The 16,622-nt window shown below is 47.3% G+C and overlaps 1 protein-coding gene across 1 annotated transcript in view; it reads left to right on the top strand.

Annotated features, from left to right (window-relative positions):
• The window catches only part of TRIM66 (tripartite motif containing 66), a 50,724-nt gene that overhangs the window by 6,698 nt on the left and 27,404 nt on the right, over nt 1–16,622 (top strand). The window contains 6 exon segments of the mRNA XM_010829374.1: nt 5,443–5,524; nt 8,345–8,435; nt 11,757–11,860; nt 13,570–13,717; nt 14,673–14,805; nt 15,128–15,244. Coding sequence (XP_010827676.1) covers nt 5,443–5,524; nt 8,345–8,435; nt 11,757–11,860; nt 13,570–13,717; nt 14,673–14,805; nt 15,128–15,244 — 675 coding nt within the window.

Here is a 16,622-nt window from a genome sequence, read left to right as displayed (position 1 = left end):
GGAGGATGGCAATCCACTTCAGGATTCTTGCCTGGAGAATCCCCATGGACAGAGGAGGCTGGTGGGCTACAGTCTATGGGGCCACAAAGAGTCAGATACAACTGAGTGACTAACGTGTGTGTGCACCCACACACACACACACACACACTTATGATTATATTTGTTATTTTAGGAGAGGAAGGCTATTAAGTGTATATTTCCTTCCCAGTGTAAGTAAAAGGAACATTAATCTTTCTCTTCAAATCTAATAAAAGACAAATTCTAGATGTGAGACCTTGATTCTGAGGTCTAGATTCCAGTCTCTCCTTGTTTGGTATCTTACTTTTCCCAGTATCAATGTGGTAGATGCAGTCTAGGTAGGGACAGAGACCCTGGTCTGGAAGTCATGGGCCCTGTAGCTTGGTCTAGACACTAATTGACTGGGTGATCCTGGGTATTCTCTGGGACTGGACTTGAAGAGCTCTAGGAACACCAAATAATCACCACAGCCTCCTGCTTCCTGAAGCTAGTGACAGGTAACAGCATACCCCCTGAAAACTGCAAATGCTGAAAGGGGGAGCAAGCTCTGTCCCTTCATGGGCAGGCCTTGGGGCTTTGGGAAGATGCAAAGAGAGGGACCTGATGCAAGATGCTACAACCTCAGAGTCAGAGAGGGAAATGGTACTTATCTTAATGAGCTGGAGGGGCTCTAATGGCCTGGGGTGAGAGTGGGAGGTGGGAGTCAGGGGAGGGGTGAGGTCTCAGCAACAGAAGCTTGGCAGGTGAGATGACTGCTGCTTGCTCACTCCAGGTGATGAACAGTGTGTGCAACCGTTGTGGGGTCTCGTGTGGGCAGTGACCCAAGCTTCCCAGGTGGAAGGCAGGCTGCTGAGCCGCGTGTGCAGCAGGTGCAGAACCCGGAGTGCTGGAGCCCTATCAGCAGGATAGTTTTTTTTAGTTCATGAACAGTTTTCCTCACATTAATTGGCTCTCTAGGGCCCTGGGAGTAGCACTGGTACCTCAGAACAGTACCGTTACTGGGAGAGCGATTCCCCTGGTGACAGGAAGGAGGCAGGCTGTGTTTTGGGGGATGTATTTCTGCTGCCAGGACTACTTGGAAGGCTATAGCTAGAGAAGGAGTTCAAGGTAGATGTGATTGATGGACAGGGTCTTGGAGAGGCCTCTTGTCTGCTGGAACTCTCTCATTTAAGAGAGACCAGTCATTGTTGACTGCTGTGATGGCTGGAGAGCAGGAAAGACCTATAAGAGTGTATCTCTAACCCCTCATTGAGTACATGGGACATCAGAATTCCAGAAAGTTCTAGAATTCTGCTGTCACATAATCGGTCACTTACAGAGCAAAGAAAAAAAATTCAGGTAGCTCCCTTGACTGTCAATCTAGGGCTTGTCTGGGCTTGAGGGACAGTAGGAACCACAGACCTAGAGTAGGGTGCTGCCCTTGGTTCCCCCACCATTCCTCAGTCCAGGCCCAGTTGGAAATTGGGACAGTGGCCTTGCATAGAGTGTGTTCGTGCATCAGTTCCTGGATTGACTCTTGAGATAGGGAGTGAAAAGAGATAGAGGTGCCACTCGGTGAGATGAGCTCAGTTTCATCATACCCGTACTTTCTGCATTCTGCTACGGGTATTTTCTTGACACAAAAACCTTATTTCACAGTCAGGCAGTTCCTAGGAGCGTGTGCTCATCCATCTCCAGCCTGTATCTGTCACCTAGCTCTTACACGCAGGTTCTGACTCTTGGCTCAGATCTGCTACCTAGCTCTGATTCACAGTCCCTGGATCCCCCTGCCTGACCTTATTTCACGTAGTGCCTCCGTGGGTTATGCTCCCAAATCCTCTGGCTTCGACTCTGACCACTCTCTCCTATCCTGGGCCTGAGTTTCTAGTACCTATTTCTAGTACCTACAGGGCTCTTAACTGCTTGTAGTCCAGAACAGAAGCTTAGCCATGGCCTTTAAGGCTCTTCCCTATCTGACCCCGCACTAATTTTATTCAAAAAGCCTCATCTGTCATTCTTCTGCATGGGCTTTGCATTCATTCCCCACAGGGCCTCACACTTTATCATCTGTTATCCTCTGTTTATAGTGCCCCCTCTTCTGAAATGCCCTTTCCTTGTTAAGTTACATCCTCCCAAAGTGAAAGTGCTAGCTTAGTCATCTCCATCTATCTGCGGCCCCAGAAGACTGTAGCCCGCCAGGCTCCTCTGTCCATGGATTCTCCAGGCAAGAATACTGGAGTGGGTAGCCATTTCCTTCTCCAGGGGATCTTCCTGACCCAGGGATTGAACCCCAGTGTCCTGCATTGCAGGCAGATTCTTTACCATCTGAGCCAACACAGAAGCCCCCAAACTGAAGATCTAGCTGAAATGTGACCCAGCAGAACTAGAGCACACAGGGATGGCAGTTGGCTTTGGAATAAGTAGGTTCCCCATTATGGGAATTGAACCCCAAAGGGTGAGACTGAAACATGGTAGCTGTTGCTTTAGGTCAGGGATCAGCAAACCTTTTCTGTATAGACAGGACATAATTTGGGGCTTTGCACATCATAGAGGCTCTGTTACAACTACTCAACTCTGTCACTGCAGCACAAAAGCAGTCATAGACAATATAAAAATAAATGGGCATGACTGTGTTCTAATAAAAGTTTATTTACAAAAACAGATGAATTAGTTTTCTGACCCTTGTTTTAGGCTCTGCTTGGGGAAATTGGGTGAATTTGAACCTGTGGGTGGCATCAAATAGAAATAGCTGCATAGGAGCTGGAGAAAGCAATGGCACCCCACTCCAGTACTCTTGCCTGAAAAATCCCATGGACAGAGGAGCCTGGTAGGCTGCAGTCCATGGGGTCACTAAGAGTGGGACACGACTGAGCGACTTCACTTTCACTTTTCACTTTCATACCTTGGAGAAGGAAATGGCCACCCACTCCAGTGTTCTTGCCTGGAGAATCCCAGGGACGGGGGAGCCTGGTGGGCTGCCGTCTATGGGGTCGCACAGAGTTGGGCATGAGTGAAGCGACTTAGCAGCAGCAGCAGCAGCATAGGAGCCAGACAGGGCCAAAAGATATGGAAGGGAATCACAGGCAACATGCTAACACTATGTTAGGATGAGGTGCAGGGAGGGGAGAGCAGGAGGAGCAGAAGGGAGTTTGGCACATATATAGGATTACTTGAAGGAGAGAAGTAGGAACTCTGTTTGGAAAGGAAATTTAGGGCCAAATTTCCTTTCCAAACAAAAGGATCTTAACCAATTTAGGCTATTCGGTAGACAGTACGGAGACATTGAAGATTTGGGGTCAGTGGAATATAATCAAATCTGTATTTTTGAAAAATCATTCAGGCTTACTGAGAAGAATGATTAGAGGAAACAAGGCTGGATATAGAAAGACCTGCTAGGAGGCTACTGTAGTTGTCCAGGCAACGGGTTCAGTATTTCTGGTCCCCTGAACCAGTGCTGGTCTGGATGTGTGTGCTAAGTTGCTTCAGTTATGTCGGACTCTTTGTGGCCCTTTGGACTATAGGCTACCAAGCTCTTCTGTCCATGGGATTCTCCAGGTAAGAATACTGAAGTCGGTTGCCATGCCCTTCTCCAAGGGATCTTCCCGACCCAGGGATCTTCCCGACCCAGGGATCAAACCCTTGTCGTTCCTTATGTCTTCTGCATTGGCAGACAGGTCCTTTACCACTAGCGCCACCTGGGAGATATAGATACAGATATCTATCTATCTATCTATATATATGTATCTGATCTGGATGCCTAAGAATTATTTTGGAAACTTGCTAAAAATATTGATTCCTGGTCCCGTACCCACACCCAGATTTGGGTTTGGTCCATAGGGGGTTTCTAATAAACCCTCCAGATTTGTAAATCATTGGTCCAGTGAGGCAGAATGAGGCCTGATCTTTTTAAGAGGCTATGGATGCCAGAGGAAGTAAAATACAGGTCCTTCTTCCTCCTGCTGCTGCCTTTGTCTGTTCATGGCTGCCTGTCCATGTTTTCTGTCACACACACCACCATTCTGCTCATCATCCCACTTTGGTCTTGTGCTATTGGTTCTCTTCAAAACAACTCTTCTGTCCCTTTCTTTCCATTTCTGTCCTCATTTAGGCTCCCATTAAACCTCTTCCCTACTCCCCACTCCCCTCTCCAGTCCATCAGTGTTAGTTACTCAGTCATGTCTGACTCTTTGCAACCCCATGGACTGTGACCCACCAGCCTCCTCTGTTCACGGGATTCTCCAGGAAAAATACTGGAGTGGGTAGCCATTACCTTCTCCAGGGGATCTTCCCCATCCAGGAATCGAACCCGGGTCTCCCGCATTGCAGGCAGAGCCATCAGGGAAGCCCTAGTCCATCAAGGCAGTCATAAGCCCAGTCTGTCAGTCTTCAGAACCTTTTTGGGTGGCCTCTGCTTTTAGGATAAAGGCTCCTTGGCTCAGCAGGCAGGACTCTTCAGGAGCATACTCTCCTGCCAGTCTTTCCAAGCTCATTCCTGTCACTTTCCCTCTGTGCTCTTGAAAATTTTCCTGTACTCTGGGATTTTGCAATTATCCCGGACTCGTAGTCTTGACCCATCCTCATATCTTCCCTCTAACTTGACCCTGTTTTTCCTCTCTGTTTCTCTCCCAGCTTGTGTGTGACTGTATCTCCCTGGGGGGAGGGGGAGGGTTGGCTGCCAGGGACACCTCTCAGGACCTTTGTGCGCTGCAAATGTGTGTCTTCTCCATCTGAAGTCCTAATCCTCTGCTGTGACGGACATTTGGTCACTATGGCAACTGACTGTGACGTCACAGGCTAAGGACTTCAGGTGAAGTGGCAGGAGCAGGTGAGTGTGTAGGAGACAGATTTTAATGTCTGTCGAAGCCCCCTCACCCCCACCCTCCTTCTGTGCCGGGGGCATGGAGGGCTATCTTGGGCTCCTGCTGATTTTTAGAATGCCGCGGTGAGAGTGTGTGCCTGGCATCTGCGTGCTGCAGTAGTGTGGGGCTGACAGAGTGTGTCAACTTGAGCTCTGGCTGTGCCGGCACCGCTGCTGCGTGAGCCTGTTATTCCATTCTGGATTGCTATTTTGATACCCAGATTGCATCATTCTTCCTACGTATAAACAGGGGGTCCCCAGGGCCCTGCAGCTACTCACTTCTCCACCAACACTGTTGTTGTGATGAGCTCTATTTAAATGAGCTGCCGGATCGGGGCAGGTTCCAGCCACACATGAGCACTGTCATTTTGGGGAACATGGAGGGCTGAAGGATTTTTGGATCGAGTCCTAAAAGGCTGGGAGTGATGGCCTCCTGAGCTATGCAGAGGGCGACAGAGCTAGTTCCTGAAAGTTGAAAATCTCGTTTTCTTCCTTCTGAGCTTCTGTTCCAAGGCACCCAGAGGATTAGGAAGGAGATGCAGCTAGGAAGAGAGTCGCCTCTCTGAGGTCTCCCTCTCGCTGTTCAGTTTGGGAAAAATACTGCAGAGCCTTCGAGATAAACAGGAACAGGAGGAGTCAACCAAGCCCTTTCTTGCAGAAGCGTCTCAGGTGAGCTGGAGAAACGCAGCCCTGGCTGAGGATGCATCAGGGAAAGGAGGAAAGGACTCAGGCTGCTCCCTTTTCCCCACCCAGTACCCAGCTCCCCGAGGCTTAGGCCCTGTAGCCCAGCTGGCTGCAGCGTGCAGGGTGGGTGTTCCTGGGCACTTGGTAAGCACCATCCTTTGGGACCTGTGGTGGGCTCACCTGTCGCTCTTCTGACTTCTCCCCCAGGTGTTGCTGTAGTCACAGGGCAGCAGGCGCCACAGGTAAGCCTGCTGGCAGCCAGGGGCAGGAGAAGAATCACCTTAGGATCGAAATCTGTCTTTCTAGCAGGGAGGGGGCATCTGGGGAGTGGGTGCAACATGTTTCTTAAAGGTGATGCTGCTGTTCTGAGCTTTGGGCTAGAGGAAGGCTTTGGGGGGCTCATGTGGTGGGGGCCTTAGCTGATGCCCAGTACCCTGGGGCTGCCTTGGTTGGGAGAGCAGGAATGGTTAGTGAGGAGGGCCAGCCTGCCAGAGGATACAACTGGAGAGTTTTTTCTTCCTTGTATAACATGTGGTAGAGGTATAGAGAGGTAGAATGTCTTACTTGTGGCTGCAGATGTAATCAGGGACCACTCAATGGTTCAGGGTACCGTCTATGGTTTACAGGGACCTGTGGTGTTTTTTAGCTATGTCCCTCCCTCTCTCTGGGCCTCTGTGTCACCATCTTTATGGTGAGGGAATTGATTAGGTGAACAGTGGAAAAAGCTAGGTCTGGAAGCTAGGTTTGTGCAACTTTGGTTCTACAGGTGAGAGCTGGCAGTAGAGCATCAGTCTTCTCCAGACGATGCCACTGCTCTGTTGGAGTCAGAGCGTGGGTCCCAGCTGCAAAGTTTCAGGGAGCCCTGGCCAAGAGCTTTAGAATGACGGGCTTTTTTAACCCTCAGAGGGTTGCTTAGCACTGAGCTCAGGCTTATGTGCACGTGCCTGTTGGGCCGGGCTGACCCAGTGCTAGTTTTCTGAGACCTCTTTGGGAATTCTCTCCCATCCCGGCCCCATGCCCAGGTTGCCTTGGCACTGCCCTTCATATCTGAGGTAGACTACCCACTCTTGGCCCACCTTCCTTGCTACCTCGCTAAGTTCTGGGCTTGTCGTGCTCTCTAGGCAGCAGCAGTGGTTGTAGTGCCAGATCTCAGGCTGCACCCTAAGTCTGCTGATGGGTCTTTCTGTGAAGCTGGGATTTAGGGGAGGCAAGTTGTGTCCTCCAGGGACCTGGGGTCAGGATACCCTTCTGTCTGTTGGGCATCTGCCCTTTTCTCTTCTCTGCCAGAGGGGAAATACATAACAACTGCACTCAGAATCTTTCTTAACTTGTTGGAGCCTCTTTAAGACTGGTGAGCCTGTCTTTCTCAGCTGCTGAGATACAGGGGCCGATCTATCAGGCTCAGCCACAGTGGGAAGGGATACTCACTCTATGGCAGTGGTCCTCAAATTTGTACATTGTAATCAACCTGTAAAGTTCCTGGGGAATTTAAAAAAATACTGCTGCCTGGCTCCCATCTCCTGAAACTGATTTAATTGACATGGGCTGTGGACTGACATCAGGATGTTTAAAAGTGCCTCATATGATTCAAATACGTAACAGAGCTTGAGAACCACTCTTCTACAGAATGAAACTGCTCCTAGATTTATTTTTCTAGGCAGAAAAACTCTGTTTCATTTGCCTTTTCTCAAATATCATATTTATTAAAACTATAAGCATCGCTGGGGCTGTCTCCCAGCTCTTCCTGGATTTCAAATTCAAAGCTGCGTCCAGATCATCTTTAGAGTTTGATCATTATTATGGAATATTTTACTTATAATCAAATTTTTTGGTTAATTTAAAAAATTAAAATTCCCTTGTTTACACTTGAGTTGACAGTGAAAAGTGAAAGTGTAGTCGCTTTCTGTCCATGGAATTCTGTCCATGGCATTCTGTAGGCAGGAATACTGGGTTGGATTGCCATTTCCTTCTCCAAACACTTGAATTAGAGAGGAATATAGCGACATGGGCAGGGGTGAGTTTTAGAGGTGGACAGACTTGGGTTCCAGTTCTAGTTCTGCCCCTACTTTCTGTGATCTTCTGTAGGTGACAACTTCTTGAAGCCTCAGTCTATCCAACTCTGAAATGGGGATAATGCCTACCTCTGTGTGGTGGATTGACAGTTAAATAAACCTGTAAAGTGCCTAATATAGGGAGTGGTGGTAAAAGAATAATATGCTTTACCCTCCCAGAGCCCAGAAGTGCTCACGCTTGTGACAGAGGGACTGAACAGCCTCAGTTTTCAGAAGACCTCTGGTACCTGTGAGTTCTTCACTCACTCTGGAAGCAGAAGCGTCACCTCCTTTGGGGATGGTTGTGTGGCTTTTGGGCCCTGGTCCTCCATTTCTCAGAACGGATGTTCCTCTGTATGAAATAAAAGCTCAATGCTGTCGCTTGAAAAATTCAAGTAGAAAAATGAAAGCAATATATCTAAATATTTTATGTAATTTGTGATTTAAATAACTAAATTAAATATTATAAACTGTATTAAAACTAAATGTTAAATATTATAAGTTGATATTTGGTCATTTTATATATATGCACAGCTCTAGGAGTTCATGTATTCCGGTTGTCAAAAAAAGAACTTTGTTTTGGTATTCTCATTGAAAAATGGGGAATCTTTAAAAAACAAAAAAGCTCAAGGTTGACACAGCTTGATGGGGCTTAGGAAGGTTACGGACCTCCTCAGGGATGATAAGAATTTCTGGGCAAAAGTTATGACACAAAGAGAGCCCATGTCCTCCATGTCTACTCTGGGCCCTACAGCTATCCTGGAACCTGGGTGCTGCTGCTGCTGCGGTTCTCCAGCTCTGCTATCAGCTGCAGCAGCCCCTCTTCAGACGGGAGCAGCTCTTCGGTCCAGGCCTCCCTCAGCCACAAGCCTGTCCCTGACTTGCTGGCAAGGGTGGTCTGTCTCTTCCCATCTTGCCCAGGGGAATTTATTTCTGAAGCGTAGTTGCAGAGGAGGAGGGTTGAGAAATCTGTGTGCGTGTGTGTGTTAGTCACACTCAGTTGTGTCTGACTCTTTGTGCTTCTATGGATTGTGGCCCATCAGGCTACTCTGACTATGAGATTCTCCAGGCAAGAATACTGGAGTGGGTTGCCATTCTCTTCTCCAGAGGGCTCTTCCCGATCCAGGGATCGAACCCAGGTCTCCTGCATTGCAGGCAGATTCTTTACTGTCTGATCTACCAGGGAAGCCTGGTAATCCGTACTTCCCTGCTAGTCCCATTTCTCTCACTTAAGGATGTAGAAAGTGTGATTCAGAGAAAAGGGGTCACTGATTTCAGGTTGCACAGTTAGTGACAGTCTTGAACCTGGAACCTACATCTCCCAATTCACAGCCTTTCCTAGGGCTGACACCTCTGCTCTGAATCAGACCTGATTCCTTTATTTTCCTGGGCTGGTTTTTTCCACCACCCAGAAAACTTCCAGATGGCTTTTTTCTACTTTCATTGGCTGCGAGTGCAAGGAATACACATGGAATACTCAAACTGGAAAGAAACATAATTGTTGAATATGCTAAAAATCATGCAATATTTTTTAGTGTCAATTGTGGATTATTTTTGTATGTAGACATATGAACAGATAGTTAAAATGCAATGTGATATATGTTATATTAGAAGGATGTTCAGGGTACTGTGGGAACCCTGAAGAGGGAATAATTAATTCTTCCTAAGGGAAATCAACCTTGCTTCTCAAAGCTAGAACATTCAAACCAGTTTGGAAGGATGAATAGGAAGGAGTTTATCTGAATAGGAGTGGGGTAGCAAGGAAGAGTATTTTAGGGAGAGGAAACAAACACTTTCACAAACACAAGAGTTATGCAAAGATTTGGTGCATTTAGGGGATAGCAGAGGTATTTGGCATGGCAAGGACATAGGATGTGTGGCAGGTGAAGCTAGAGATGAGACTAGAAAGAGTTGAAGCCAGTGTGGAAAGGGCCTTGAGCCACAAGCTAAGGATTTTGGCCTTTGGGGCCATGGGAGGTACAGGATGTGATGAGGCCTTGTCTGATCTATTCAGTTATTTCTCTTTTTCTCATCATGCTAATGAGACTGTGTTACTATGACTAATGTTTGAGCATCTGCTACCAGGGAGTTGGAAGCCTTATGGAAATTATTTTCAACAATTAGAACAGCATTTCTGACCTGGGGGGAAATGAGGAGGGTCTTCCCTGACCAGCCAAGTGGAAGGGAGGGACAGTTGCATGATGCCCCTGGATGATGCTCCCTGTGCAAAACATCCTTTTCACGTCTGTTGACGGGCAGAAAAGTATCCAGGAGATTGCAGATCCAGCTCTGTCATTAAGTCCGTGGCTCTGCGGAGGCTAGGGGAGGGGTTTTTTTTTTGGCAGGGAGGAGTGGTAGGTGAGGAGAAGAGCAGTAGTAAACTATTGCTTTGCATGATTTTGTAGATTTGATTTTTCCGGGATATATCAGTTACCTTTTGCTGCATCGAAAGCCACTCCAAATCTTAGCGGTTAAAACAATAACCAAGCTTTATTTATGATTCTGCAGGCTGAGAGTTTGGGCTGGCATACTCTGGGTGGTTCTGCTGGGCTGCGCTGGGCCTGCTAATCTCTGCTGTGCACAGTTGGTGGGTGTGTTGGGGCTCCCTGGCTTGTTTTGGCTTCAGGTGGCTTACCTGAGACAACTAAGGCCTCACTGCACATGGTTTCTTATCTCCCAGCTATCTAACCTGTTGTTTTTCGTGTGGCAGTATTCGCGTTCTGAGACGGAGAGCAGAATCATATAAAGCCACTTGAGGTCTAGGCTTCGAACTTATTCAGTATCCTTTTTGCTGCATTCTGATGGCCAAAGCGGGTCATGAGGGCAGCCTAGCTTCAAAGGAGAGAGAATAGACTAGTTTTTTTTGAAGACTCTACTTTTAATGGATAGGATTGCAAGGGCATGGACACAAGGAGGGGAAGAATTTATGGCCACTTTTTCAGTCTCTCAGACTATCTGACTTTCATCACATGGGAGAGTTGATAATTAAGGTTATTGTCTTCCAATAAATGGGATATGAGAAATCTTCTGAATTCAAAGTTAGCATTCATGGAGGATTATGTGAATTCTCAAGTATTGTTTAGTTCAGTCCTCCCAGCAACTCTTGTTTTCCCTTTCTATTTTGCATATGAAGGAAACTGGTGTACTGAGGAGTTAAGTGAGATTAAGTGACTTGCCCAACCAAGGTCATTGGGTGGTAAACCTGGTGTTTGGACTTGTTTGTCTGCCTGCAACTCTAGAGCAACTGCCATTGTGTCATTTTGGTGATATGAAACAGAGAAGACCGTGGTGTTATTGCTACATCACTGGCAGAGCCAGCCCCTACATCACAACCAAGCCACAGGTTGTCCTCATCCCTGGGCACAGGCACCTGGCCCTCAGGAGCTCGTCTCCTTGCCCTCAGTGGGCCAAGTACTTACGGAGTGGACCTGAAGTACTGCAGTCTTCAGGGTGGCAGTGTCACACTGCTTATATAGTTCAGGAACGCTGACGAATGTGTTGGAGACTGCTGCATTTCTCTGGAGAGAGGGAGGTAGGACAAGATGTTCATGTTCAGGGGTGAAAGTACACCCAGCATGGACTGTGTGGAGAAGGCGCAGCAAAACCTCTTTGAGCCCCAGGGGCAGACCAGTTAGTCTTGGTTGTTACAAGAGAAGAGTATCTCCTAGATGAGCAGGCAGGCAGTCCTTGCCTTTCTCTGGCTAGAACTTTCTGAAAGCTCTAGCTTTGAAATCTCTAAAGAAATTCTCCTACACAGTAGTATAAATGGCTGGAGCTTTGCCCTGGGCTAAACTGACCCCTTTGAACTTAGCCAGTAGTGGGAACTGGGCTCTCAGGGCTGTGAAATGAAGGGTGGGAGCAGCGGGAAGGCACCTGATTATCACAACGGGAGCAGGGTTGGGCCTCTGTTTTATAGGAAGGAAAGAGATGTAGGATCAGGCAAAGTTGAGGATGTGGGGAGGTCTGTAGGGCAGGCCTCTAATAGGTTGCTCATGTCCAGAGTACCCTGATGGTAAGTGCAGGCTATGGCATCAAACATACTTCATTTGGGCACAGATGGTTTTGGTACATACCTGGGTGTTGTGTATTAGAAAGCCTTGTGTCTAGGTCTTATGTATAACCTGCTATGTTGCCCTGACTGTGCTGTCTTTGCCCTCTTCTCCCAGAGCTCATCTCCTGTCCTGGGTGTGAGTGAATATACATTACCAGGGATGTAACTGAACATTTTCTGCTGCAGTGCTTTTCTTCTGGGCAATCCAAGATGGTGAGGGTAAGTCAGGACAAGCAAAGAAGCAGCTAATCCTTTTCAGAAATCTGTGTGACCCTGTCCATAAGTCTGTCTGTCCACCCATCACTCTATCTTACTTGTTACCCTTCCACCAGTTTACCTAATCATCCATCCATCCATCCATCCTTCTATCCAGAAGAGAATCAAAATGTTTCAGTTGGGGAAGCAAAATGAGTGTGTTTTTTTCTCTCTTATAGCTTTTACTGGAAATTATGACCACTAAGCTTTTATTCCCTCCACCCTCCCAATACTCAAGCTAAAACTCATTCACCAGCCTGGGTTAGATAGGTTCATCAGTTTTGCTTGTGCTGCTGCTGCTGCTAAGTCGCTTCAGTCGTGTCCGACTCTGTGCAACCCCATAGACGGCAGCCCACCAGGCTCCCCTGTCCCTGGGATTCTCCAGGCAAGAACACCAGAGTGGGTTGCCATTTCCTTTTCCAATGCATGAAAGTGAGAAGTGAAAGTGAAGTCGCTCAGTCAGGTCTGACTCTAGCGACCCCATGGACTGCAGCCTACCAGGCTCCTCCGTCCATGGGAGTTTCCAGGCAAGAGTACTGGAGTGGGGTGCCATTGCCTTCTCCGAGTTTTGCTTGTATTTAACAACTAATACCTTTTCCCTGAGTTTCTGAAATTTCACACCACTCACTGACTAGTATCCTTTCTCATTCTTTCTCCACTGGGGTATCCTTGCCACTGCATTTTATTCATTTGCCATCTTACTTACTTGCTCCTGTATTACATTCTTACTGAATGTCTGACATATATGCCAGGGCCTGTTCTGAGTACTAGGGAGACAGAGACCCATGTATCTACCCTCAAGGAATTAATAGGTTAGTTAGTAAAACCTACATTTCTCCTCTTTTCTTTTTCTTTCTGTGGGTTTGTCAGATCCCAGGGTGAGGACAAAGCTGTCAGAATCCACATCAGTTTGGTGGCCTGTATTATTCAGTGCAGACAGGCTAATTTTTCAGAAATCTTCTTTTCATCTCTCATATCAGCCCTCCATGATATTTTCTGACCAAATGAATGAACATTTGTACCAGGAGAAGGCCAGAGATTCTTGGTCCTGGCAAACCCCAGTAGTGGAAACACAGCTCTGAGAGTTGGTCTGTCGTACTCTTTCCTGGCTATTTATGATCATCTTTTTGTGCACTCATACAGCTACAGTTTCTTCTTCTCTGCAGCATGTTGAAATTTTTGCTTTTGCCTGTGCTTTACATTTTCCTCCCTTGTCTGCCTGGTGAACTTCTACTTATCATTCAGTATCCAATTCAAATGTCACCTCTTTATGGAGGGCCTTTCCTAGCCTCTCCTAGATGGAACTCCTGGAAACCTCGCTTTGCTTCCTTAGCACTTGGTACATCCTTTCATCACAGCATAACCCACTGAGTGTTTGCCACACTGTCCAGGCTGTGTACCTTGAGAGCCGAACCTTGCCTTATTTATCTGCATATCCTCAGCTGCAACACAGGATTTGTGTGAATAGGCCTTGAGGTCACTGCTCTTAGTCACATGCTTTCCCTCATGCACCCCCACGTGTCCCTCCCAGGCAGCTCTCCAGAATGGACTACACTCCAAAATAGTGGAGGAACAGCTCTGTGGCTCCCCAGTTCCTAGCGTGTTTACCACTCATAAAAGCAGGTCCAAATGATGAAGATGCTGTCAGTAACTCCAGAACTGTCTACTCCTAGAACTGCTCAGAGTGCAAGGAGAAGAGGGCAGCTCACATCCTCTGTACCTACTGCAACCGCTGGCTTTGCAGCTCCTGCACGGAGGAGCACCGGCATGGCCCGGCCCCTGGGGGCCCGCTCTTTTCCCGGACCCAGAAGGGATCTCCAGGTATCACTCCCTCCCCTCCACTAGCTCACACACCCTGCCCCCTACACCCTGCCCCGTAAGTAGTACCAAACCACAAAATCTCTGGAGAAGAGCTCTCTGCCCTTGTTTCCCTGCTGGGGGTGAGAGAAGGGGTGGTCTCTGAGCCTTTCCGAAAGAAAAGCTGTTTCCTCCAGAGTCACAGCACAGTGTGCCTTCACTCCAGGCTCTCCCTGTTGCCAGGCTGGGGCAGGTGGTGTGTGGGGAGTAGGTGACTGTGAGTGAGATGGTGCGGGGAGGAAAAGTCTTGAATTACTGTGGCAGCTAATTGAGTTCACTGTCTTTCACCTCTGTTTAGAAAAATCAGACCCCACTTCTGTTTAGTTACTTGATTAATTCAACATCCAGGATCAGGGTTTGTCCATTTATCTGTCCAGCACCATCTGTTTTAAGTGACAATTTTCTTCAAAGTCTTTTCTCAAGGCCCTTGAACTGTGGCCTTGAAGTTCTGATGAAGTTTACCTTCATCAGACAGGAACCAAAGTTTATGATCCATGTGATCTGATCTAGGTAGCTGGTTTCAGCCTCAGTCTGGATTGGGCAGCTGTTTCAGCCCCACCGTAACAGAATCATGGCCAATGAGGAGGTGTGGGTTAAATTCTGAAGGACTCACTATTCTGCAGGAGATCCATGTGCAGCAAGTAGCAGGCACCTTCCTCAGGCTCAGCAGATGGTGAGATGCCTGGGGCTTGATGGTGTGTTATTTCTGGACAACTGTGTAAATCTGGCCAGTGTAAGCCCACCTTCCTCATTGTGTTCCTGGAACCTCACTGGCCCAGAGAGAGGGTTACTTTTGCACCACCTTCCCTCTAGCTCTGGATCTTCCCTGTGTCCATAGAAGGCTGAGGGTGCTCAGTGGAGCTAACTTAAGAGGTCTTCCTGAGCAAGACGTGCCCACTTTCTCCATCTTCTCTGGCAGGAGTGAATGGTGGTTCTGGAGACTTCGCCTTGTACTGTCCTCTACACACGCAGGAAGTTCTCAAGCTGTTTTGCGAGACCTGTGATGTGCTTACATGCCATAGCTGCCTCATGGTGGAACACAAAGAACACAGGTGGGGCAGGGTGGCTGCCCAAGGGGACTTGGGAGGGCTCTGAACTCTCTACCTGTGAGAGTGCTGGGTTCCCAGTGCATGGAAATCCTCTCCCTGCTTAAGCCAGCCTTCAGTCCCCAGGCCTGGCTGAAGGTTTTCTCTCTTCTGTTGTGTGGGGCTTCTCTGGAGAAGCCCTGAAGGGCTAAGAGTCTCTGACTCCCTAGATGTAACCCCAGCCTCCCTGGGCCTGACTGAGGCAATGCATTGTGGGGATTCTTGCTTAGCTGGCATGCTCAGAATAAGACTTGGTCTTCCTCATTTTGTTCTCTGCCTCCTCCTCTAGGTGCAGACATCTTGAAGAAGTTTTGCAAAACCAGAGGATGCTTCTGGAAAGTGTGACTACACAGGTGGCACATAAGAAATCCAGTCTACAGACATCTGCAAAGCAAATTGAGGACAGGTAGCATTGGCTAGCCCCTTGCCTACACTGGAGATGCTCTGCCTCCTCTCACCCTGGGTCCCAGGACCAGGATGGAGTGGACATGCAGACACTGGCATATGTCCCAGAAGGCGTATGTCCTGGTCTTAGAGGTCTCAGGGCCAGGGAGGGGGTTTTGGGTCATCTCTTGGTGAATGGAGCCGAGCTAGTTGAGGATGATCACAGTGAACCTGGGGTAAAGTGCCTGCCTTCTGAACATGACCATGAACTGACCAAAGATAGGTGCTTAAGAACAAGGGCACAGAGTGGATACTGGAGAAGAGAGGGCTGCTTATTATGTGAGTACAAGTCAGTGGCAGTCTATCCTTTATCACTCCTTTCCTAATGTTTTCCTTATACATCTATACATGAAAAGAAATCATCAGTATTTTGTGTAGAAAGAGAAATAAGCAGGTACTGAGAGAGGATCACATGGCAGGCATTGGATTGAGCATCATGCATGCATCATTTTGAGCAGTTCTTACAATTCTTTGAGTCAGGGGTTATCTCCATTCTACTGATGAGGAGGGTAAGGTTCAGAGAGATTAGGTGACTTATCTGAGATCACACAGCTAGTCAGAGACTGAGCTGGGTTTAGAAGCTAAGTCTGCGTGGCTTCAAAGCCTCTTTTTTTTTTTTTTTTTAATGGTTTTACTGAGATATAATTTATATACCATAAAATTGCCCTTTTAAAACATACAGTTCAGTGGGGTTTTTTTTTTAGCATATTCATAGAGTTGTACAACCATTATTATGATGTGAAAGTCACTCAGTCATGTCCACCTCTTTGTGACCCCATGGACTATAGTCCTCCAGGCTTCTCTGTCCATGGGATTCTCCAGGCAAGAATACCGGAGTGGGTTGCCATCCCCTTCTCCAGGGGATCTTCCCAATCCAAGGATCGAACCTGAGTCCCCTGCATTGCAGGTGGATATTTTACCAACTGAGCCATCAGGGAAGCCCTATTGAATTGTACATTTTAAAAGGGAAATTTTATATTTTTTATATAATTTTTATATATAGATATAAAAAATATGATTTTTATACCATAAAATTTCCTTTATAAAATGTACAGTTCAGTGAGTCTTTAGTATATTCATAGAGTCATACAATAATTATAACTGTCTACTTTTAAAATATCATTTTTATCACCCTAGAAAGAAACCCATACACATTGGCAGTCACTCCCTATTCACCTTGCAGCATCCCCAGCCCTTGACAACCATTAGTCTACTTTCTGTCTCTACCTAGGCTCTTTTCACTGCATGACGCTGTTTAGTAGAGTATTCCCCCTTCTAATAAAATAAGAAATTACATGAAGTCATACCTGTGTTCACTCTCTCTGTCCTGCCTCTAGTGC

This window comes from Bison bison, unplaced genomic scaffold (assembly GCF_000754665.1).
Source record: "Bison bison bison isolate TAMUID 2011002044 unplaced genomic scaffold, Bison_UMD1.0 scf7180017864503, whole genome shotgun sequence".
Taxonomy (NCBI): domain Eukaryota; kingdom Metazoa; phylum Chordata; class Mammalia; order Artiodactyla; family Bovidae; genus Bison; species Bison bison.
Note: the sequence above shows the minus strand (reverse complement) of the source record. Positions and strands in the feature narration are given on the sequence as shown.